This window comes from Rosa rugosa, chromosome 1, assembly GCF_958449725.1.
Source record: "Rosa rugosa chromosome 1, drRosRugo1.1, whole genome shotgun sequence".
Lineage (NCBI taxonomy): Eukaryota > Viridiplantae > Streptophyta > Magnoliopsida > Rosales > Rosaceae > Rosa > Rosa rugosa.
The window spans coordinates 26,826,013-26,851,236 of record NC_084820.1 but is presented as its reverse complement, the minus strand read 5'-3'; the positions used below and the strand labels follow the sequence as shown (position 1 = coordinate 26,851,236).

The 25,224-nt window shown below is 39.1% G+C and overlaps 2 protein-coding genes and 1 pseudogene across 2 annotated transcripts; 1 reads left to right on the top strand and 2 right to left on the bottom strand.

The window, feature by feature from the left end:
* The first annotated feature begins 264 nt into the window (after nt 1–264).
* On the top strand, nt 265–7,383 carry LOC133725347 (uncharacterized; annotated as a pseudogene).
* LOC133725342 (zinc finger BED domain-containing protein RICESLEEPER 4-like) lies at nt 5,417–10,855 on the bottom strand. Its single transcript, XM_062152562.1, has 6 exons — nt 10,820–10,855; nt 8,076–10,353; nt 7,864–7,955; nt 7,635–7,691; nt 5,602–5,667; nt 5,417–5,515 (listed from the first exon to the last, which is right to left on the bottom strand). Exons 1-6 carry the CDS (start codon nt 10,853–10,855, stop codon nt 5,417–5,419), a joined length of 2,628 nt encoding a protein of 875 aa, XP_062008546.1.
* Nucleotides 10,856–14,619: 3,764 nt separating this feature from the next.
* On the bottom strand, nt 14,620–15,804 carry LOC133726747 (uncharacterized). Its single transcript, XM_062154359.1, has 2 exons — nt 15,647–15,804; nt 14,620–15,377 (listed from the first exon to the last, which is right to left on the bottom strand). The coding sequence occupies exon 2, from the start codon at nt 15,315–15,317 to the stop codon at nt 14,715–14,717; it is 603 nt and encodes a 200-aa protein (XP_062010343.1). The 5' UTR covers nt 15,318–15,377; nt 15,647–15,804; the 3' UTR covers nt 14,620–14,714.
* Between the last annotated feature and the right edge of the window lie 9,420 nt (nt 15,805–25,224).

The following is a 25,224-nucleotide window of genomic DNA, read 5'->3' as shown; positions in this document are numbered from 1 at the left end:
ACTTTCCTATAATAAAGAAATGATAGGGAAGCTGTTGGAGATGTTCTAAGGATACAATTGAGAATCATCTTGGCCTCCTTGCTTTTGAAGAACCTCCTGTTCATGCTACACAAGCTAACTCTAAAACACCTAGAACAATCGGGAGTAGCCGTAATATTAGTTTTTTTTCCTTTGTTTGGGCCGCTCCAAAAAAAAAAAAAAACTTGACTTATAGCAGAAATCAAGACTCTTTTGATTTCCAATTTGGCAATTTATAGTCTGTGAATGGCTACTGTTTCTCCCGTTGGAAAATGGAGGAGAACCGTACTCGTCTCAGCAGCAGCAGCAATGGCTCCTCGAAGCTTCCGATCAGACGCCGCCTTAGAAGCTCTATCCAAAGCCTCCGACGAAAAAGTCCCCAACTTGCTTCTCTACAACTACCCTTCTTTCTCCGCTCTCTTCGCTCACCTCTTCCACTCTCGCCTCAACCTCCCTTCTCCTCCGTCGAACCCTTCAGGTCCCATCCAATCCCTCTCTCTCTAACTTTCTCATCATCCAGAAATGCCCTTTCAACTCAATTCTTATTGTACTTTGCTTTTACAGGGTCGATGATTTGTGTACTCGAGGACTGGAGAGGTGCTATTTCCTTGATTTTCTTGGCCCCAAAGGATTTGCGGTCGAGTTTGCAAGCAGAGCTTCGTGCGAGTGAGTTTCCGGTATTTGGACTCTGTACTTGTGGTTGTGATGATTGGAAATGATTGATGTTTCGAGTTTTGATTAGGGTGATTGCTTTCGATCATCGGAAATCTGTACTTTCCGACAAGGATTGCCCGGACAATCTCACATTTCGAGTGAATACTGAAAAGAGTAGCTCCTTTGCTGTGTATGATTACTTCTCTGCTAAGCTTGCAGATATTGAATGTCGTAATGTAAGTTGTAGCTTTGAGTCTTTCACTTGCAATTTAGGTATAGGTGGATGGGATGTTTAAGATAAAGTTTCGTTTTGGTTTTGTTTGAAATTAGGGAATGGATGCAAGTTTGTTAGAAGTTGAGGCCAGGGATCGTGTGGAGATGGTGCTTAAGTACATTGAGGATGCAGATCTCCGTCGCTGGAGATTAGGGCGTTTAATATTGGACTTGGTGAATGGCGCTCAAAGTTGAATTGCTTTACTAATCCATACTTGTATGAACAGGTCTGGAATGTAATGCAGTTGATTCTTAACACACACACACATATGCCCATCCTCCTGAAATACCCATCACTTGCTTGCAGTTTTTCTAATCCAGTTCTGAAGTCACTATTGACTCTAAAATCAATCTTGATGCAGTTACTGGAGATAAGTGCTATGGATGTTATTGCTAAGGGAAAGTCTTATATTTCTGCTCGACAAAAAGCTGCAAAAAAGTTACTGGATAAATCTTTGAAAATAAGGTTGGGCAGAGGATTTTATGGGGAGTGTCTGGTAAATTTTATGTCCCTTTCAAAGTTTTCTTTAGGTGCTACTTTATTATGATTTGTGCACACAATATTGGTTTGGTAGGACAGTATCTAGTCTGCTAGACATGCAATTGTTTCATGCCATTTATTTTTTGATGAGACTAAAGACTACTACTTGCTTCTGAAATCCATCATTCTCTTCTCTAGTTGATCCTTGACATAGCTAAGCACATGTTTATTCATTGTAGGGAGTGAGAGCTGATGGGAATTCCGAGTTAAGCGATGAAATTGGCAAGCAGCTTAGTGTGAAAAGTGCTGCTGCTGGTCTTAGGTAACTAAGAGAAAGTACTTTGTATTTCCATTTCATACTTTTTCTACGTAAATGATTTCTGCACGTGATGCTCAGTTGCTCACTAATACATCAAATGTTGAAATGGTTTACGGGTCTTTCATGGACTGATGTCATTATCTGGTCCCACAATATGCACAGTACTAGTTAACTGGATGTTTTAATTGGATTGGCCCTTTTACACTTTTTTCTGAGCCATACAACTTTATATTCATTGCTTTGCCATCAAGGCTTTCAAACAGATACGTCAAGCATTTCATTTAGGCTTCATAGTTAGAATGTTGAGACAGTTTAGAAGTTCCTGAGTTATGTCAGGATTGATTCTATTAACATTTTCAAACAGCTCTAAAGGTCACATTTTTACTGATGCAAGGATTGCATTTTTAGTAGTCCTGTCATGCATTATCACAGTAGTGAGGTTAAAAATCCTCTTTGCCTACCCAACACCGAGCCTGATGCCCTGTCCACATACTTGATTTCTGATGTCAGGGTTGTTTTTCTAGTAGTTCTGTCAGGTATTGTTGGAATTTGCTGAAGCAGTAGCAACTTAGTTAGAAAGGAATTTAAGAGAATAAAATCATTGTTGGCTATCCTAATTGCTGATTACAAGCTTATTAGGATGTTAAAAGCTTTTTTGGGGGGTTGGAATGGATGGGGGTGGGTATTGTGGTCTTGGAGTGAAGAGGTGTTTGACCATGTCAGGAAAGAGAAAAAAGGATGGTGGAGGCAAAATAGAGGAGCTAACCTTTCAGGAAAGGTAAGAGGTCTTAGATATTGATAAAAGGCAGGGAGTAGGAAGTCCTAACTACTTCCGTTTGGGAAATTTGGCCTTCAAGGAAGAAATGAGGTATAGGCAGAGAGCCAAAGTTGAATGGGCAAGGGATGAGAATGTCAGGAAAGAGAAAAAAGGATGGTGGAGGCAAAATAGAGGAGCTAACCTTTCAGGAAAGGTAAGAGGTCTTAGATATTGATAAAAGGCAGGGAGTAGGAAGTCCTAACTACTTCCATTTGGGAAATTTGGCCTTCAAGGAAGAAATGAGGTATAGGCAGAGAGCCAAAGTTGAATGGGCAAGTGATGAGAATGTCAACACCAGTTTTTACTCAAGGTTGTTTGTGGAAGGAGGAAGAAGAACTGCATAGAAAGACTGGAAGTGCAGGATGGTAAATAGTAGTAATTCAAGCGAAATAGAACGATAGCCGAGAAAAAAACATCCATTTCATTAAATAAGTTTGCAATTTTGAAAGGAAATTCAAGTTCTTTTTGGTCTTCCAGCTCATAAATCGGATCAATGTATTTTTACGGATGCCTTCTTGAAGATTTGAAGTGGAATTCAAGAGTTCTGCATCCATCTCAAAGAAGCAGCTGATAGTTTTAGATGACAAACATTGATTTATTTATTTTTAAACACAGACACACAGTTCATGATAATATTTAACATTAACCCTTAGGTTCTCTTTTCTATTTATTTTTGATATTTTATAGCAATCCATTCAAGTCTCAAAGAGGACAGCTAGTCTCTTTCCTCTTTAAAAACACACTGAGAATAATGATTCGATCATTGATCGAGCTTCGAGCTCAATTGATTGTTTCTTATCCGAACAATTTGGTTGGAGAATAATTATCCATATTATGACCCCAAGAGTGACCATGTTGTGATGTTGGTTCATATCTAACAAGGAGGCCTTTTTTGGTCCAGAGTGACATACCTATGTTAGTGGAGATGATAATCAGTAAGAAACAAAACAATAAATCAGTAATTCTAGGACTTGATTTAAAGGTGGTGTCAAGTCTTAATGTGAGTCAATGTATTGGGTCTTGGAGAAGCTTGTCTATTAAATTTTCTCTGAGCAAGTTTTGTATTTCTACGAGTTTTTGGGTCAGTTCTCTTGAGCCTAATTTCTTGCCAACAAAATCTGATGAGTAGAACTGAAGCTCTGTTGAAGGGCTTGGCTCACTGATGTCTCATTTACTTTCTCCTCTTTTCTGCTGCATTAAATTCCTTTTTGGGTCTGGAATCAACTTCTCTAATTCATTTCACTTCAATTTTTACAATCTAAGTCATAATCCAGACTAAGATCTGCCTCTAGTTAGGAAGCAATGGTAGTGGCAGAGATGAAATTTTTCATGTTTCATGGTGTTATTAACAGACTTTTGGTTGAGTATTAATTTTTTGAGATGAAACAAAAGCATTTTAAAGGGGGTTTAGCTTCTTGAAACTTGTCAGAAAGAAACTACTGGCATTTGCATACATTAGTCATTTATGAACGTAAAATGATGGCATATCATGTACTCTTATGGTTTTCCATGCATACGCTTTGGGTGATTGGAGTTTAGATTTCCATTTGAAATGTTTCTTGGCCTCATATATGCTATTCCTGAAAGTTGGATGGCTCTTTATTTGCTTTTATTTACCTTTTATAGTTTACATGTTACTAAATATTTAATGGAGGATTTACCACCATGTAGGTTTTCTGGAATAATCATCATTTCCTTAAGGCCATCTGGATAAAGTGTCCAAAATTATAGATTTTATAAGGTTAAATTGCTTGTTTAGACTATGTTAAGATTGAGTAAGAAGAAGAAATGAAAGAATTTTTAAATTACTCCTTCCCCAGTTGCATCTAGTCATATCTCTTTAGTTTCCAGTTAATTTTTATTCTGCCCAGACAGCCCAGTGAACTCCTTTTCCCCTATTTCCTGACTTTCATGCGTGTTTTTTCTTTTTCTTTTTTTAATGAAAGTATGTTTCTAAACTAAAAATTCATGTCATAATCAAATCCATTATATTGAATGTTTTGAAGTCTTAATCCTTCTTTTGAAATCTTTCCATCAAATGGAGCCTAAGAGTAAATTCATTTTTGATGCAAGGCCTATTGGAGCTGTTATATACATGCAACGGAAAAACCTCAAAATGTGCTTAAGGAGTATTGATACTGCTACCGATACCTCTGAAGTCGCAAAGGTGTGGCTCCAATGCTCCATTATTAGTGTGATCAGTAATTGTCTTTGGTTCTGTTTTGTTTCAATAAAATAAAAGTTTTGTTGTTGTTGTTGGTGCTTTTCTTCATGTCTAATAATGTCAGTGACAATATGTGAAGGCATATGGGGGAGGAGGCACCCCAAGTTGTAGTTCCTTTATTATAAGGATGGATGAGTACAATCAGTGGGTATCAGGAAATTCAAGATGAACATGTCAAGGTCTGAAACACCATCACAAAGCTGATTTTCCATGTTGTTGAATTACCTGACCTTCTCTCATTGATACTAATAGTCTATTACTGCTATAAATTCCTATGTCATTTTTCACACTGGCATTATCATATATTCCTGCACCCACTTTTGAGTTATTCTTTTCTGGAGAAGAAACTGAAATTCTATTAGTGAAGACAGAAAATCCAGTAGATGATACATTCCAAAAGAAAACAATACTATCAAGGAAATACACATTTCCAAGATAACATCAGTTTATCACCTACCTGTAGTTTTCCAGTGTAACAATAATTCTGATAGATATAATGTCTTAACTCTATAGAGACTCATGCCCATAGAGCACAGACTAATTGGATCCCACAGCTTTTACACACCCATCCCGATTACCCAACAGTCCTATTTCGCTCATCCAAATAACCCAAGAAACTGCCAGCATCCCTCATTCACCTTCTGATCTTCTTGCCTCTTCTTGTACCCTTAAATGCCTACCTAGAAACTCATGACACCCGCTTGGAATGGTCACCACCCTCTCCCCTACCTTGAAAACAACAGACAATTGAGGATTAACATGAAGTAATGGCCTCCATCTTTGACAATACCTCAAGGATAGTCACAAGTACTAACTTTCCCATGAGCTGCCAACCAAGTAAGCACTTGAACCTTAGAACGAATGCTTTCAAATTTGATCAGCTGGATGAAATCAAAAGAAAACTTATAAGAACTACATATAAATGTCCCTGAAATTTCTAAATTCAATCCCTTAGCATCCCCCTCTCCAAGCCACCACCAACTTACAACACTCCAAAAAGGAAAAAACTCCAGTAGGTATGTCTTTTCACATGCTTTGACTTGAGACTTAAAATCTACAAACCTCGCAGTTTCTGATTGTCCCGGATTGACAGCCTCTATGATCTGGGAAACAATGCCCTCTTTCTTTTTTTTCCCTTCCAATCAGCCACCACCAACTTACAACACTCCAAAAAGGAAAAAACTCCAGTAGGTATGTCTTTTCACATGCTTTGACTTGAACCTTTAACATGGGTCTAGCCATCCCAGCCATTGACATTTAGTCCATATTTACTCCTATCACCCTATGCCACAAAGGTGCCTCCTCCAAAAGGTATTTCCACAATCACTCCTCAAGCAAGGCCTTGTTTCTTTCGAAGATCCCCATTCTGCTTACTTTTAGCCACCAGAGCCAATTGATTAAGTGGTCTTTCTTTCCTGCCTCTACCCTGCACTAGAAATTTCACTTATTCTCACACAAACAAAATTTGATTTCTGAGGACATTTTCATCAGTAGTTTTGGTTAAGTCTTGTGGGTCTAATTGGTTCTGGTAAATACTTTTAATTTATTTTTCCTAAGTGGTTGTCAATCTCAGGGTGTGGGATATGGTTAGTGGCCTGTTAAATGTGGGTTAGATTGCAGGGCTCAAAGTAGTTAGGTTTGCTGTTGGAAGGAATCAAGGGGTCTCAGAATTCTTCTCAAGTGGTCAATTTCACTTTGATAGTTAACCAAAGAATTAAACTGTAGGTAATTTGATAAAAAGATTAATGTTTGGTTCTGCATTTGTAAAAGTCACGAAATCATCTTGATCATATTAGGAGATAAAGCCTCCTCTATTCCGTCAGTTTCATTTTATATTCTAACAATACTTTCTGTTCTGCGCTTTAAAAATAAAATGAAGTGCATTTGCTCACAATTGCTTTGACCATACTGCAGGAATTGTAATTCAATGCTTTTGGGCCATACATGGACTGGAAGAAGGTTGCTTTGGGAATGGTCCCATTGTACCCTCCAAGAAGAACCTCTTCACTGCACTTACTTCCCAAGGGTTCAATATATCTCGCCAGTCTGTCTAGTTCTGGACTTCTGGTTTCATTAATTGAAGAAGAAGGAGACAAATTTTGATAAAGACCTTTCAAGTCCAAGCCCAAAGGTGACAGTTCACAGAGAAGATTTCATCGTGATCAAATTGTTTGTATCCATTAAACAAAGTAAGGATGATCTTCATCACACTTGCAGATTCCACGGTAGCATACTAACATGCATTAAAGCATGAGATCAAGAGAGCTGGACCCAAATATGGAATACCCATTAGATCTAAATATCAAATATACCCACCAAGAAATTTTGAGGATCCAAATAGGCATCCTAGGAAATATCCAAAATTCACTTCATGGACACTTTGAAAGTATGAAACCGAAATGGAGGGTGGATTGCAGGTGTTAAATGACACGGGAAGAAAGCTCAGATGTAAGCATAGTTAGTAATTTTTTATATTATATGTGAATAACATACATATCTATGCTGTTTATACTTTGTATTTTTAAAAAGAACTCGGTTAATTTTTAGAGGAAATTATCACTGCTACAATGGGCTAGTGTTTCTTCCCATGCGGAAGATTCATCTAGGGGTGGGATCGGCTCGGTACGGTTCGGTAATTCAGGTATACCGAAGCCGAGACCGATTATTTGACTCGGTTCGGTACCGCTCGGTACTCATAAAAATGCCTAACAAAACCGAACCGTCCCGAAACCGATCGGTTCGGCACTAGTTTGGTACCATTCGGTACCCCAGTTCTGCTTTCAAAATGCCTGTGAAGAAACAACTTTCAACTTTCAATAAGCAACTAAACATTGCATCAAAGGCTTACTATTACAAGTTTACAACAATACAACCCAAATAAACTCATAGAAGTATTGCACAAAGGCTGAAACCATAAAAAATTAAAAAGTTTAAAACTGAAAATGAGATTGAGAAATGAGGAGTGAGGACAATTCATGAAATGATAGAAATTAAAAATGAGCAATACCCAACAATGAGGACAGTCAACTTGTTTCTGAGTCTTCAGAACTAGAATTTTCAGATTCATCTTCAATCACCTCCACAATTTCATCACTTGCATCCTTTCCCTTTGCTTTTGGAGGAGGCCTAGGACATGAGTTAACACTTGAAGATGCTGAGCTTATATGATCTATACACCAAACAGTCAAACACAATGGTTTGCACAATATCAGAACTTGAAAAACATAAAAATGTAATGATATAAAAAATAAAAAAACTGAGCAGTTGAGTAGAAATCAAAAAACTTTACATTTCTCACATTTCTCATAGAATTCCGTTTCCTTGATTCCTGGAACATCCTCTATGTGGCTAATATCATTACCTCTCAACCAACTTTGCAAACATATCAAAGCTTCCACAGATTTAGGAGTTAATGAACTCCTAAAGTTGTCGATTACTCTCCCTCCAGTGCTAAAAGCAGCCTCGGATGCAACTGTGGACACTTGAACAGCCAATACATCTTTGGCTATTGCTGCAAGAACAGGGTACTTAGGTCCATTCAGCTTCCACCATAACAAAATTGGGAAATCTGATTCTCCTAAATTTGTGTACTCAAGAGGGTCCAACAGATACTTGTCCACTTCATGTGCAACCACTTGCTCATCAAGTTCTGAAACAACTTTTCTCCAATCACTCAAGATTGATGCTCTTCCTCTGCTGTCACTGCTTGTTACTGTGCTTTGTGAAGTTGAAGTTAAAACCTCCCTTTTCTTTGCAGGGGCATCCTTTGGTGCATAAGCTTCATACAATGACATCAACACATCCCTTAACTCCTTGCCTTTTGCTTCCACAATGTCATTATCATACCCCTCTTTTTTCAACAAATGAGTGATATTAAGAAGCTTGAATCTGGGATCAAGCACAAGCCCCATAAACACCAAAGGATTTAGATCCTTGAAGCTGCCATAATATTTGAGAAATTTGGAACTCATGTGTCCTGCCATATCAGTCAACACTTTCTCAGTTTCACTCCCTGTTTGCATTTCAGGTGCAATAAATAGCTTGTTGATCTCAGTTTCCATGGACAACACATCATGGAAAGTAGTATGGATTGTGGGATGATTACTTGCACTGACCCTCAAAGTAACTTCATAAAAAACCCTAAGAAAATGCACAAACACCTCTGCCTTATCCCATTCTTCATTTGTCGGTGGCCCAACTCTATTTCTATTGCCTTTGACTGGAACCGGATTCCCTTCCTCATCATACTCTTCCTCAGGCTCACTAAAATATGCAGCAAAGCCACTATCAGTTTCCTCTAGCATCCTTCCAAAGACTTTTTTGAACTTCAAGGCAGCTTCCAACATTAAGAATGTTGAATTCCACCTTGTGGGAACATCCATAACCACCAAGCCTTTGCAAGGGACTTGTTCCTTTGCTACACATGCCTTAAAACTATCCAGCCTAGATGACGAAGACCTAACAAACTTTACAGCATTTCTAATGGCTAGCACTGCCCTATTCAACCTCTTCAACCCACTTCCAACAATCAAGTTACAAATATGAGCAGTACACCTAACATGCATGAACTTTCCCTCTAAGATTGATTCCGATTTTCCCCTTTTGTTAAGTTTGGACCTAACAAACTCAAGAGCACACTTATTAGCAGCCGCATTATCTACTGTGATGGTTAAAACCTTGTTTATCCCCCACTGAATCAAACAAGACTCTATCAACATCCCTATTGAATTTCCACTATGGTTATGGATAGTGCAGAAATTGATAATCCTCTTATGCATAACCCACTCATCATCTATAAAGTGTGCTGTTAGCACCATGTAATTGAAATTCTGCACACTTGTCCAAGTGTCAGTAGTTAGGCAGACTCTATGATGTGACAAATCCGATTTCAATTTCTTCTTTGTCTTATCATACAACTTCAGAAAGTCTTTCACTAAAGTTTTCCTACATGGGACCTTAAACAAAGGCTGCATAACATAACAGAACTTCCTAAACCCTTGCTTCTCAACAAAGCTAAAAGGAAGCTCATCAACTACAACCATTTCAACACAAGCTTGCATGACTTCGTCAGGATTATAAGCTACAGCCTTCAGTGAATTACCCTTGCTTTTATCACCAACAAGCAGTTTTTGATTCTTATCAACAACCCTCCTTCCTGGATAATACTTACATGAGTTGTTTATGTGCCTAATCATACCCTGAGTCCCATTTTTGTAAGAATCACAAGCATAGTCTCCTACAGCACCCTTAGGACAATATATACACTTAGCCCTCCTAAACTCTTGTATAATATCTTCTTTACCCTTAACTTTAATCACTTTCGTATCAGTGTATTCCTCAAAATGCTCCCAAACCCAACTACGTTTCCTATCACCTCGAGGATTGTCATGTACCTTTTCAGACGAATTTTCAGTTGCTGCCCCTGCTGCTGATTGAGTGACATCTTCTTCAGCTGGCTGGATTGAGGGAGAGGTCCCACTGCTCGAAACAACCAAGCTGGACTGAGGGAGAGGTAAGTGGTCTGCTCCTTCTTTGCCTACTTCACCCCTCTTCTTACTTCTTCTAACCTGGAATAAAAAATAATAATTCAACAATAGTAAGTTAGTAACTAAAGAATGAAGATTCAAGATTGAACACAGTTCACGTAACCAAACATTCAAACATAAATAAACTGATAAAGTAAACTAAATTGATAAACTGATAAACTGAGCATTCTATGCAGAAACAAGAGCACATATAAACTGATAAACATTCAAACATATAATCATTCTATGTAGAAACAAGAGCACATAAAGTCATAAATTGATAAACTGACAAACAAGCAGTAAACTAATATCATAAAGTCATAAACTGATAAACAAGTAAACTAATCCCAAATAATCAATCTAACAATCATAGATTCATAATCTCTAATTCCTTCAATAATTAATCTAATCCTTCCCCGTCCTCTACTAAAACTCCAGCTATTAGAGTATCCTTAAAAAAATTTCAATGTTAAAAACCCTCTTCAACTCTTTAACGATACCAAGTTACCAACAGCAAGCTCAAGTTTGCAAGTAAGCCATGCATGATAAATTATCAAATTGATAATCGAAAGAGCATGGAATTTAGTTAATCTTTGGAATTTGGATAATCGAAGGAGTATCTACTATCTAATACATGATAATCAATCTGAAGTTCTCAACCAGTCAACCATCATACATGATAATCACATACTAACAAACATCTCTAATCTCTTGATAATCATTTGAAATTCAAAAGAATCAAAACCCATTAACCCAATAATACTCATTACTCAGACTTACTCCTAGCTTTCCGGCCTTTCTCATTGATAATCAAATCAAAGCCTTCTTGAGTTCATGAGTTCGTGAAAGCTGCAGACGTATTGGAATCGGAGCTTCAACTTCTTGTCTTCTTTAGTTCTTACTTCTTCTCTTCGATTTGAATGGAATCGTGGTGCATCGAAGTGATCGAAGGAGGTTTGGCTGTTTGAGAGTGAAGGACTGAAGGCGGCTTCTTTAGGTTGAAATGTCAAATGAGTGAATAACCTACCCGAGCTCTTCCTCGGCATTGATTTGGAGCAAATTATTGGGCCGGGTCGGTAACAACCCGGTATTAAAAAGGCCCAATCCGATCCCGACCCGAGCCCAATATAATCGGTACGGTCTCGGTTCGGTACTACAGAAAACAGAAATGAAACCGACCCGATCGGTATCGGTACCGGTTTGGTCGGTATCGGTATCGGTATCTCGGTCTTAGATTCCCAGCCCTAGATTCATCACTTGCAGCCTATACGGTCAGTTTTAACAATAACGGCTCGTTCGCTTAAAGTGAAATAGTCCATCAGTTCTAATTAATTACAACAATTGTCATAACCTCCACTTTAGATTTCTCCCAAAATCAAACCTGTTAGATCCATTTCTCCCAAATCAAAACCCCCTCCATTTCGGCAAAGCAAGAAGGCGAAGTTAGCGTTGAAGGAAAACAGTGAAGTTAGGGTTTTGGTCCTGGCATACAAATCCATCGTTAAGCAAGGCAGAGAAGCTAGAGATTGCTCCCGATCTGCAAATTTTTCATCGAGTAAGGCAGCGAAGTTAGGTTTGGGTCCTGACCTACAAATCTGCCATCAAGCAAAGCGGTGAAGTTAGAGATCGCACCTAGTTTGCAAATCCATCATTGAGCAAGGAGGTCAGAATTATTTGAGATCAATAGCTTAGTTTCTGAAGGTCAGTAGCTTTAGTTTTTGAGATTTGTTTGTTATGATGAACATTGATGAGTTATGTGATCAAGAATAGTAAAAGAATAAATTTTATGAGCTTATTGAGAGTTACCAGCATTAAAATGCTCCAATATGTTCTAGGATTATTTGGACCCTCTAAAGATTTGTAGCTTTAGTTTCTAAGGGTCAGTAGCTTTAGCTTCATGATTTCATTAACCGTATATTTATTGCAAACTCATTATTATGTTTATTTCTGAGGGTCAGTGGTTTTAGATGATTTCATTTATATGTGTAACTCTGTGTATTAGAACTTCATGTCAATATTTAATTTTGAGGGTCAATAGCTTTAACTTCATGATTGCATAAGATACTCAACTCAGATTGGTATTTTGTTTTTCATCATTTTTCTGCGATTTTTCTTAGTAAGGGTTTTATGTGTTTCTTGCAATTATACTATTTTTGTTTGTTCTTTGAATATGTTTGTTTGTTCTTCTAGAAATTGATGGACTGTCCTTTTTTACTGAAGTTATTGAGGGTCAATAGCTTTGTCCTTTTAGAAGTGCTTGTTTGTTCTTATGGAAATTGATGGAGTTCTTGTTTTTTACTAAGTTTATTGAGGGTCAATAACTTTATTCTTTGAGAAGTGTTTATTTTTTATGATGAAAATTGATGGAGCTCTCATTTTCTACTAAGCGAAATGTACTTGTTTCTTCTTATAGAAATTGATGGCGTTCTCATTTTTTACTGAGCCTGTTGAGAGTTTTTTTTTTATGGTAATAGGTCAGCCCTTTCATTAATATTCAGTAAGCAGTACAAAAACGAAACACCCCTATGGGGTCGACAGAAAGAATCGTTCCTTAGAACCTCATGAACCCTATTCTGTTGAGAGTTTAGTAGCTTTATACTCTGAAATGTACTTGTTTCTTCTGATGAAAATTGATGGAGTTCTGGGTTTCAATATGCTTATTGAGGGTTAGTAGTTTTATACTTTGAGATGTGCTTATTTGTTTTGATAGAAGTTGTTGATTTATGATGTATGATTTCCTTGTTGCTATATATTTTCTTAATTGAGTGGAGTTAGGATGAATCTAAGTAGCAAAATGATCACAAAATAGAATAGTTGGTTTACTAAACTATAAATTATTCATCTGCTTTGATATTAGTATCGAATCTACTGCATGTCAATAGTTTTAACGAAACTTACTAGTTGCATGAAATGCAATGTGTATTTGTTATGTAATGTTGTGTATATTTGATGCAATATGTATTTTCTATTGTATGTAATGTGCCTACACCAATATTTCTGTAAGATTTGATTTTATCGACCTTACTGAATGTTAGTAGCTTTAACTAAATACATACATTTACGAGAGAATCTTACATACGTCAACCGCACCACGCGGCAGTGCGACTGACCAATCAGAGATCAGCAGGGGCGTATTTTGGGTATTGCACTTTTAAAAAGTAGGGACAGTTTTGGAAAAGCGAGAAAAGTTTCTTTCTTCTGATTGGCTTGCCCTAAAGACACGTGGTAGGGAAACCCCTACCTAAGAATTTCTCTAATTTACTTACATTTCGTTATCATTTTTTATAGTTTGATTGTGGAGCATATATATCCTAAACATTATACAACAAGTTGCTATTAACTAAGAAGTCCAGGATAGAAGTGTTTAGGCAGACAAATGCTACAAATTGAAAAGGAAATCAAAGAGACCCTCAAGCATGAGGAAATCCTGCCGGAGAGACTTCTTCACCATGAGAAGAGGTGAAATTCAAAGCAACTTGATGTGAAAGCAGCAAAGCCAGGGATAAATGATATAGTGTTCAAGTTTCATATTGTAATATGTATAAATAACTTTTGGGATTATTATATAAATGAGTTGTTTCTCAGAAAAAAAAAAAAAAAAAAAAAAACAAATATGGAATGTATAAATATTATTTCTCTTTTTCTTTGTATATTTCACCACTTGAAAAAATACTTTTTTTGTACTGTGATTAAGTAGATTTTATCCGGAGGAATATGTTCTTTAAGTTTAATGACACATTTGGAAAATCCTAAATAGGTTCTTCAAGTCCATATATGTACGAAATGTCACATAATACTCATTCATGAATAAGTTGTACCCAAAAGAAAGTTAGAAAACAATAGCATCAAAAGATAATTCTTCATAATGCTACTGACATTCAGCAGTGTTAATACACATTATCCAAACCACAAAGGTAGTTTCGTAATTTACTTGTTAATAGATATAATCCAAAAAAAGGAGAAATCTAACCGCAAGGGATTATAGCTTGCGCGTGGGCCTTGCACACTACCTCATGGGAATTAGGAAAACATGCATGCTGATGGTAAATTATGGGCTAAAAATGTAGTTAGTGATAATTTGCTATAATGTTTATTGTATTTTTTAAGTCAAAAATATTATACATCATTTTAAAGTTTTTTAATTTTAATTTTATACATTATCAAAATAAAAATAATATGAACTTTGTTCGGCTCTGTAAACTGTGGAGGTCCTCGTGGCCTGTGTATTTAATTTTTTTCCTCTTGTATAAAAAATATAATATGAGATAATATTTTAAAATTAAAAAATTAGTTAATTTATAAAAAGTATATCACCGAACTTTTTAATGAACTAGTTGATGAGATGTTTGAATAATACATACACACATCCGGTATTTGCCTAATTATGAATATAAAGTATTTGCCTAATTATGAATACAAGAGAATAAGAGATTTATGGTCAATTGAAAAGTTTGAAAAGTGAGTGTGGTAGGTGAAAGGAAAATTACAGCTTGCATTACAAAGAAATCCCTCCGTTCTAGCTTCTTCATTATTTTCTGGAGCATATCATCCTGCCTCTTCTGTATATCTAAGAATCCTGCTTTAACAGTCTCATCCACTTCATCAAGTTTTCTCTTGGTCCCCTTTCCCAAACCCAGGACCTCCGTTGCTAACTGCAGGCGCAGTTTCCCCACCAGACTCTTAAGAGACGCATCCAATTCAACAAGTTGGTCGTTGTCACTTGTCTTGGACCAGCTCAAGTCATTATCCTCCGACAACTTGTCAAGAAACCTTCTTGCCCGCTTCATCTCTTCTTTTACTCCATCTCCAAACGTCATGTCATGATCTTCCATCTTTGGAATGCATAGCTCTAAACTCTCCACCGTGGATTTGACTCTGTCCAGGACCGGAATATCCAACGTGCCCCACTTCTCTATCGATTCCAGGAAGGAGTCACAGGCCGATCCAGATACTGCTCCAGCAGCAGCATCTAGAAACATCTCCCCTGCTCGCTTCATCATTTCCATTCTTCAATAATCTTGGCGACAAACTCCCCAAATCACAGAACTCGTATGCGTCCTAACTGGCTGCATCAATTGGAAAATTTAACAAAAATTCAGACACTCGGAAACTAGGAGTTCATTCCATTTCAACAACAACAACAATACATCTTAACTGACTGCATCAATTGGAAAATGTAATGAAAATTCAAACACTCGGAAACAAGGACTTCATTCATTTTCAACAACAATAGCAGCAGTAACGACAACAACAAAGTCTGTTAACAAGTCAGAAAGATTTACCTAGCAGCAGTAACGACAACAACAAAGTCTGTTAACAAGTCAGAAAGATTTACCTAGCTCGTTGATCCGCAAGGTTTGCTTGGAGTCTTCAAGAAATTTCAGAACCTCTTCTCACTTCTCTCAAAATCACTCTTTGCTCTGATGCTCTCTCGATGACATCTATTTTTTTGAGACAATCCAAGCTATTTATAGGGGAATGACCCCCTGAATTATAGGGTAATTTTCAATTTAATACTTAACTATTTAAATTTTGCGTTTCTGATCTCAAGTTTATGAGAATTAGCAATTTGATACATCACTGTTAAATAATTCTGTTATCAGCTAACGCGTTCAGATCAGGTCCGGTGAATTGCTTGGTCTAGTGGGGATTTGCCCTCCGTTAATTTCGGACCACTGTGTGTGTGGGCTCCTATATCTCTATTTTGGAGAGCAAATGATTTGATGTTACCAAAACGCCCTTAATCAGATATGAGAATCCAGCGAGTCTTGATGTTGACTCATTAACTAATAACGCGTTATTTTAGATCTAAACTTTAGATATAAAAAACAAAAACTTTTGAAGCTCAGGAATAATTCTATTTATAAGTTTGGGACAACGCGTAATAACCAATTAACTAATAATTAGTATAAAATTAGAGATAAGATTGAAGATATTTCTTAAAAATGTACTTAAGGGTGCCAGTAATTCAAAGTTTGGTGCTCAAGATAGTAATAAACAAAATTTAAAAAAACACTTGGACTGACCTGCTAACTAATAATCAGTATGAATTACATATAATGGATCGACGCATATAAATAAAATTCTACAACAAAATGTATATCATTACGTGGCCACGTAATAATAAGATGTTTTCGGAAAACTACTCGAAGTGCCAAAAATTCAAACTTCGACACATAAGATAATAAAAAGTGCCTGCTTTGCTTATTAATTACTTAATTAGTCCCGTAGTGGATCTTTTTAAATAAAGAATAGGGAAGGCATGCCAGTGATGGTGCCTACGAGGAAAAGAGGATACAGATGTTGCGCTCCAGCTGTGGAAGTTTTAACCCAAAGAAAAGATTGTCGTGGTTGAAAAAATCTTAACCAAATGAAGAAGAAAAATGAAAAGGTTGTTGTGGTCGGTGGGGAGCATTTTCTCGTGAGCTTCCTAAGTCCGGAAAGAGATGAAGACACAAAAAATTCTTCTCTTCTCTGTTAGATTCATTTAATATTCTTATCTTGTTGTTTCTGTTCTCCGCTTGTCAAAAAGAGAATGAAGTCACATTCATTCCCACACAATTACTTTTACTATACTGCAGGAATTGTAATTCAATGTCGCTGCCGGTGGGCGGCATATATGGACTGGAAGAAATGAAAGAGTTGAAAATTTCAGAACCTCTTCTCACTCCTCACAAAATCACTCTTTGCCTTAATTTGATGCTCTCTCGATGACATCTATTTTTTCCAGACAATCCGAGCTATTTATAGGGATTTAGTTACAAATGACACCCTGAATTATATGGTAATTTTCAATTTTATACTTAACTATTAAATCGATGCTTGGACTTTGAAGGTACTAAAATATAAGATATTAAGCAATGGCGGATGCGGATCCATGATGCAAACCTTGGTGGGCCTTGAAGTTCTTAACAAGAAGAAAAAAACAATTATTGTGGAGAATCTCAACTATGCGAAAGAATTTTATTAATTAAAAGAAAAATATACACCATTCTATACAAGTTATAATACTCATTCACATAGAAAACGCTTTCTCCTAAGAACTCGCCGCACGCGCCTAGGACTTCCCCAACTCTCTCTTGTGCTCGTCCGGCGGCACGTCCTTGCGGCGTTGTCGTCGGACGGGTTGTTTTCTTTCTCGTCGTTCGTTTTTGACGTGTGAGTGGTTCGTTTCGATGCTTGATGGCTGCTTGCGGTGGTTGGATGTGGTTTGTTTGGTGGCTGCCATTGGTTGATCTGGTTTGGGTCGCGGGTGATTTGGTCAGAGTGACGATGGAGGGCGGTCGGACCTGGGCGATTTGGCTGGTGCTTGGTGGTGGTGCTGTGGCGAAAGGGTTGGGCTCTCCTTCGTTCGCTGGGTGGTGGCTGAGGTCGCCATCGAGGCCTGCTTGTGAGAGCAGCCCGGATCTGGGCTGTATGGAATCTTTTCCATCTTTCTCTGAGAGCACTCCTTGGTGGAGACTTGGGTGCGTGGGGCGACGATGGTGGGGCGCCGGCGGTGGTCTGACTAGGGCGGTGGTGGTCTGGAGGTAGTGCGACAGAACCGGTGATGCCATGGTGGTGGGTCTAGTTCAAGGTCTGTTGGCCTCGCTAATGGGCTGCAGTGAGTCCATTGTTGAGTGGGCTCAGTTAGGCCTAGAATTAATTATAGTTTGTTATACATTTTAATTTATTTTAATTTTCTAGTTAACGACGGCTTTATGCCGAAAATAAGTCCCTATCGCTTTTTGGTAGGGAGATGTGAGCTTTGTCCCGGTATGCACACTCAGTGTGCCCTGTCTGGCCTAGTGAGGCTGCGAGCTATTTGCTTGATTAAATGGACGCAACCTCCTAATGGCAGGATGAAATTGAGTGTCGTCGAATTTATTTCCGTGCGGCAACATAGTAGGAAAGCTGTGCTATCTGTAATTATGCTTCTTCATTATAGAGTTATCTTTCCGGTATGTCACCGCTATGTCAAATCAAATGGAGTAGCCATTCGTGCACTCTTTGCTAATTGGTGCTTGTTAGAATACATAGATTTTGTGGAGAGTTCTGATATTATTTCAGGATGTTCTCTTTATGCTTATTGTAATCTGGGGTTCAGGCTATATGTCCCCCCCCCCTTGTATTCTGCAATTTCATTAATCAAGGCTTGAGGGCAGCCGCACCAGCCTCATTTCAAAAAAAAAAAAAATACAAGTTATAATACTCTTGTTCACACCATTGCTTGCAATTGCTCCTCGCTCCACATAATTTATGAAATTAACATATAATAAGTAACTAGCAATGCCAATATAGCATATATATAGTTCGATTTCAGATAATTGAATGGGTTTAACCCAAAGAAAATACATTTACAACAACAAGGAGTAGCATATATATATATATATATATATATATATATATATATATATATATATATATAGTTTTTTTTTTCATCCCACAATTCTCGTGGGACTTGAGGCCCTCCAAAAAAGGCCTGGATCCGCCCTTGAATTATTAAGGTAGTCATCGAAGCACCAAAAATTCAAACTGCTGTTACATAAGATAATAATAGGTTTCTAAAAACCGTGGGCTTTGCTCCTGGAAGTGGCAAAAAATTCAAATTAAGAGGCTCTGTTTTGAATTAAAAAGGCCAAGTTGGATCCTTTAAAATAAGGAAAAGGGAAGGCAGGCCCACGACGGTGTGTACCAGGAAAAGAGGATACAGATGCGAATCTTTTCACTTTCCAACCGAAAGATTGCCGTGGTCGCGGGATCATCTTCCCTGGAGCTTCTTAAAGATCATCGTGGTTGGTGGGGAGCATCTTCTCCGCAGCTTCCTAAGAGATATTAGGCGTGTTTTCTTTTTTAATTTAATGGTCAACATTTATTTTTCTTTAGGGAAAATCGTCCAAACAGTGTCTGAACTTTTCCAAACTATTAATTTTCATACCTATACTTAAAAAAACCTCAAAATGGTACCTGAAGTTTTGGCCCCGACCCAATTTCCGTACCTAGCAACAGTAAAATCGTTAACAGAGTTAACTTTTGAAGGGTATTTTTGTCCTTTCACTATTCATCTTCTTCCTGGTTCGTGTTCTTCCTCTCCGACCTCAAATCCTCCTCATCTTTCTTCCTATACTACGTTATTAACATCCGCAATTTTCATTTTTCATATAGAAAAAAGGGTTTTACCCTCTTAAACCCCATTTGACATTTATCTCCCACTCCCAGTGTCCTACTCGCCGACCCCAAATCTAAAATGTTCCTCCTCCAGTGGCGTTGAGCCTCCGCCCTCTCCGCACCCCTCCAGCTCCGCCACTACACCCAATCTGCCGCAGCCACTCTAGTCGACGACGATTCCAATCCGGAGTCCTTCCCCAGACCCGACCCGAAATACGACCAGACCATCCTTGCCGTCCCGCGCTTAGTCTCCGGCAAAAGCATCGCCGCGAAAGAGCAGAAGGCCGGCCACGTCCCCGGCATCATCTTTGAGTAAGAGGACGGCCAGCATGGCGGCAACAAGCGGTTGATCTCCGTCCGCACCAACCAAATCCGCAAGCTCCTCAATCATCTCGGCCGCTTTTTCTTCCTCTCCCGCCTCTTCCACCTCGAGGTCCGCTCCGACTTCGATGCAGATGACGTCGCTGAGAAAGTCCACCTCTTCATCCAAAGATACCCACCATTCCAATTTCTTCCTGAGCTTCTTAGGCTCACTGTTGGTGCTCGGAGAAGAAACTCATTCGATATTAGGCCTCTCTTTCTTAATCTCACTCCCAGTCCACTCCATTACAGTCCTTTACCAATCTGATCTTATCTCTTTTTGTGCAGTAGTAGTGGTAAAGAAATTGGGTAGCTTTAGCCTTTACTATAATCTTCTTGCATAAACCCAAAATGCAGGAAATTGTGCAGATTTTCTGGGAATAGAGCAAAAGAGAAGGAAATTGGGTTTAAAATTGTTTGATTTTTGTTTCCAATTTATCGTTGTCTTGTGTCATATCATAAAGATATAGAACCAAATTGATTTTCGTTGTTTCCAATTGTTGTTTCCAATTGGGAGGAGTTGTTGATGAACGTTGAATGAAGACGAAAGAGATGGCAGAGAGAACAGAGAACAAAGAAAAGATGAGAGAGAGAGAGAGAGTCATTGTATTTTCACGGAAGGAGGAGTTCAGTAAGAAGCTTAGTAAGAAGAAGAAGAGGGGTTTCGATTCGGGTTGTGGTGGTAGAAAGATGAGGAGGATTTGAGGTCGGAGAGGAAGAACACGAACCAGGAAGAAGATGAATAGTGAAAGGACAAAAATACCCTTCAAAAGTTAACTCTGTTAACGATTTTACTGTTGCTAGGTATGGAAATTGGGTCGGGGCCAAAACTTCAGGTACCATTTTGAGGTTTTTTAAAGTATAGGTATGAAAATTAATAATCTGGAAAAGTTCAGACACTGTTTGGAAGATTTTCCCTTGTGAGCTATGAGGAAGCATCTGGACAAAAAATAAATTTTGACAAGAGTAGTGCTGCTTTTAGTCGTAATGTGCCTGTGGAGAAACATGAAACTCTAGCGGCTGTTACTGGAGTAAAGAGGGTGGACAAACATGAGACTTATTTAGGGCTGCCTATGGATGTGAGTTACTCTAAGATGGAGGCATTCAGTTTCTTAAAGGAGAAGGTGAAGAAGAAATTACAGGGGTGGAGGCAATGATCTGGTGCGCTGTATCGTCGTTGGTTCGTAGTGGTGCGGGCCGGTTTGCTTAGGTCGAGGTGGCGTGGTACCATGGCAGCATGGCGGTACAAGTCGCGGAGGCTGAGGCAGCATGGGATGTGGCGGTACGAGTCACGGCGCGGTGGCGGCGAGGTCGAGCGGCGGTGTCATCTCCTGATGTGAGGGCGTGATGACGTTTTGGGCTTGAATCATTCCAGTATTGATGGGCCATGGATTGGGCCTTTTCTCTTTGGGGCTGCCCTATTGGGCTTCTATTTAGGCTGGGGTTTTTTTAACCCTAAGCCCAACTCTAGGATAGTAATTTTATTACTTTCAATAAGTCTCTAATTTTTTAGGGAGCTACGCACTTTTGTGCCTCTAGCGAATCTTCCGGAGTAGTATCGATGGAAGATTTATGCTATTTCGATGTATTTAATGTTAAATGAGTGACCTAGTTCTATGTACCACTGTGGGTACTAACACATCTTCTTGTCTGTCTATAGATGGCAGCGGAAGGGTATGTAAGGGTCATTCTGGCTTTCGATCAATATATTGGCTACTGCCTTCTTTAAAAAAAAAAAAAATTACAGGGGTGGAGAGAAAAGACTTTGAGCTCAGCGGGCAAGGAAGTCCTCTTGAAATCTGTGGTACAATCAGTTCCCACATATGTTATGAGTTGCTTCCAATTGCCTCTGCAGCTATGTCATGATATTCATCAATTAATGGCATAATTTTGGTAGGGGTCGAAGGAGGATGATAAGAAGATCCATTGGTTGAATTGGGAAAAGATGTGTGTGCCTAAGAGTGAAGGGGGCATGGGATTTAGGAACTTGGTCTCATTCAATTTGTCACTTCTTCCGAAACAAGGTTGGCGTATATTAACCAAGCCGGATTCCATTGCAGCTAAGCTTTTTAAAGTGAAATATTTTCCAAACTCAGATTTTCTGCATGCTGAGGTTGGACAGGACATTTTTTTTTACTTGGCGCAGCATCCTGGCAGGTAGAGAGGTGTTGGCTAGGGGGTTGAGAGTGCAAATTGGGGATGGTAGAGATGTGTCGGTGTGGGGGGATGCATGGCTGCCGCTGCCATATAATTTCAAGCCGTTCTCATCACCTATGGAAGGTACAGAAGACTGGAGGGTTTGTGATTTGATCGATCAAGAACAGAAGGAGTGGGTTAAGCCGGTGATCGAGGAGCTATTTACGGATGTGGAGGTGGATATTATACAACGTATCCCTCTAAGTATACGTCCAGCAGCAGATCGATTTGTTTGGCATTATGGCAAGAAGGGTGTGTTCAGTTTTAAGGGTGGCTATCATGTAGCACGAGTACTAGCAACTCATACTACGGCGACCTCTTCCTCTGATGGAGTGAATAGTGAGGCTAATGAGGTTTGGAGGGCGATTTGGAGAGCGAGAGTCCCACCCAAGGTGAAAACATTTGTGTGGAGGCTCCTGAGGGGTATCCTACCTACACGCGATGCGTTACAGAAAAAGGTATGTATTTTGGATACCAATTGTCTGTTCTGTGACAAACGTGTAGAAAGGGATGTGCATGTGTTTAAAGATTGTGAAGCACTTGATTTGTTTTGGCATGCTAGTGAGGTTGGTTTTATACCAAGAAAACAGCCAGGAGATATGGTTCAATGGTGGATTAGAGATGTTGTGGGTTCGGTATCTAGGGCCCAGGTGGATAAGTTTTTGGTGTGCTTGTGGGTAATTTGGTCTGAACGTAATAGAATTACATGGAGAGGAGGGGTTTATAATCCTTTGTGCATGGCTAGGTGGGCTGCTCATCACTTGGAAGAATTTTGAAAACTGCACCTAGTAGTATCAAAGGCCAGGAACCGTCCTCTGTCAAGATGGGTTTGTCCACCTAGTGGAAGGCTGAAGATAAATGTGGATGGTGCTTTTAAATTGGGCACTGAACATAATGGTCTGGGGGTAGTGGTAAGAGATTGTGATGCAGTGTGTGTGGCAGCAATGGCTCGTCATATACCTTATGCTACTTCTGCATTGCATGTTGAGGCTGAATCTGTTAGAGCTGGGCTGCTTTTAGCCATACATGAGGGATGGTCCGAGGTTGAATTGGAGACTGACAGTGCTAGTCTAGCTTCTGTACTAGCCACTTCTAATGAGGACTTCTCTGAAATTGGTAGGATTGTGGATAATTGTAAGGAGTACATGGATGCTTTTTCTTTCATCTCGGTACGCCATATCTATCGTGAAGCAAATAGTGTTGCTCATCGTTTAGCACACTTTGCTAGTTATTCTTATTATGATGATGTTTGGATTGGAGAGACACCCTCTATTATTGAGGATGTTCTCTTTGAGGATGGTTGTACTAGTACACGGGGTTTAGGCACCACGTCCCCCTCGTCATACAATGCTATGAATAATAACATCTAATGGGGCCGCTATCCCCCGTTAAAAAAAAAAAAAAAAAGTAAAAGCTTAACCAAGCAAACTAAACGAAATCTACGATGGTCCAAAACCTAGCCGCCCCGCTTGGGTTCTCTCTCATGGCAGCCGACGTCAGCTTCCCCTTTTAAATGGAGGTATTCTCTTCACGTTTCGCAGGCTGCCTTTAGCCCTTCAGCGCTGATGTTTTCGGCGAACACCCAATTAAGCCAATCTCCCGATCGGATCGGATTGATTGATTGATTAAGAACTCTTAGATTCCCAACGGTTAAGTCGAACACCTAATGACTATTCTAGATTGAGGCTAGCACAAGTTCTTCTTAGTTTGATAATGCTCCATAATGTTTTTTTGGTTGCGTTACAATATGATTGTAATCAAATCCATTGAATTTTAATATATGAAGTTATTTCCTTGATTTAAAAAAGTAAAAACTTAATTTAAGCTTTTCATTTGACTAGAAAAAAAAACTCTTATAAAAAAAAAAAATCAAAGTATTCTTTAGCTTTATATAGTAGGAAGTGGTTCAACCCAGCAAAAAGATTAATTAGCAAAAAAAGCCCTAAAGGCTCTCAAGCCGCACCAACCCTAGAATCCAAATCCGACCTCTTGTGTGGGTCATTTTGCCTCCAAATTGCTCTGCCTACGCACTAGTTCCTCCGTCCATCATGTCAACCATCGATTCTGTCACCAAAAGCTTTGCCAGCTTGCTTGGAATTGCAAGTAATGAGGTCATGGATATCTCTCGCTTGTCTGAGGGAGGTGCGTAGTGAAATTCCCAATCGTACCTCCTTGCATGGCCTCTGACCACAAAGCCAACTACGGCAATGGATTTGACGCGACACTTTCGCCGAGTTTGGGTCTTCAATCAAGGCTTCAACGTCCAGCACTGTACTCCAGGCTTTTCTGTTCTCCTTCGATCTCCAGAGTGATTGCATAAAGGTTTTGATGGGTGGTCCTTGGAGCTTTAATATGGCTTTAATGGTGTTGCAACCTTATGATGGGATTGCACCTCTGTAGTCAATGGAGATGCAAGATCTCTTCTTCTGGGTGCGAATAACCAATATGTCACCTGCATATGAACAGAGGAAAACAATTGCTGATGTCGCTTCAGTGGCCGAAAAATATCTGGATATAGATCGGAAGTTGTTTGATGCAACAACGGAAATTAGGGTTCGAGTTTCTCATTCAATCCCGAAACCATTTTTTATGAAGAAAACCCTAAAGTTTGCTAAGGGTGTTGAGCAAGAAGTCCACTTCTTCTTCAAAAACTTGGTGGGCAAGTGCAGCATATGTGATCAAGTTTTCCATGAAAATGGTGCCTGCAATCTAGCCGCTGCACCATCAGCAGTGAAGAGAACAGATTAGCCTGTGGCACGCAAATTGGTCCTTACTGGCCCGTTTCTGGGCTTGAAAGGTCATCAGTTCAAGGAGGGCACATTTCGGTTCCATGACCACTAATGGGTTGCACACTATTTGCTGGAGCTGAATCAAGCAAACTACAACGATCGGTGGTCATCGAAGCGCAAAAGCAAGGCTGGTCAGTGATGATGACACCCTTGTCTAGTACCGGTTGAGGCTGAGAGTCATGCTAAGCGGGATACGTTGTTTCCCTCCCCAAAAAAAATTAAAGTTCATGATGTCTGATTTTCTCAAAGGGAAAACAAGTCTGGTAGCTCCCACAAAAAAGGTAAAAATGCTTGAATTTTCCTCTTAAGTTCAGTGCCAAGTCTTTAGGTCTTGTTGAAACTCCAAGAGGCATGTTAGTGCCTGCTGAAGTCATGATGCCTATGCCTGCAAAGGAGCTGCCAAGTGCTAAGAAGAAGAGAG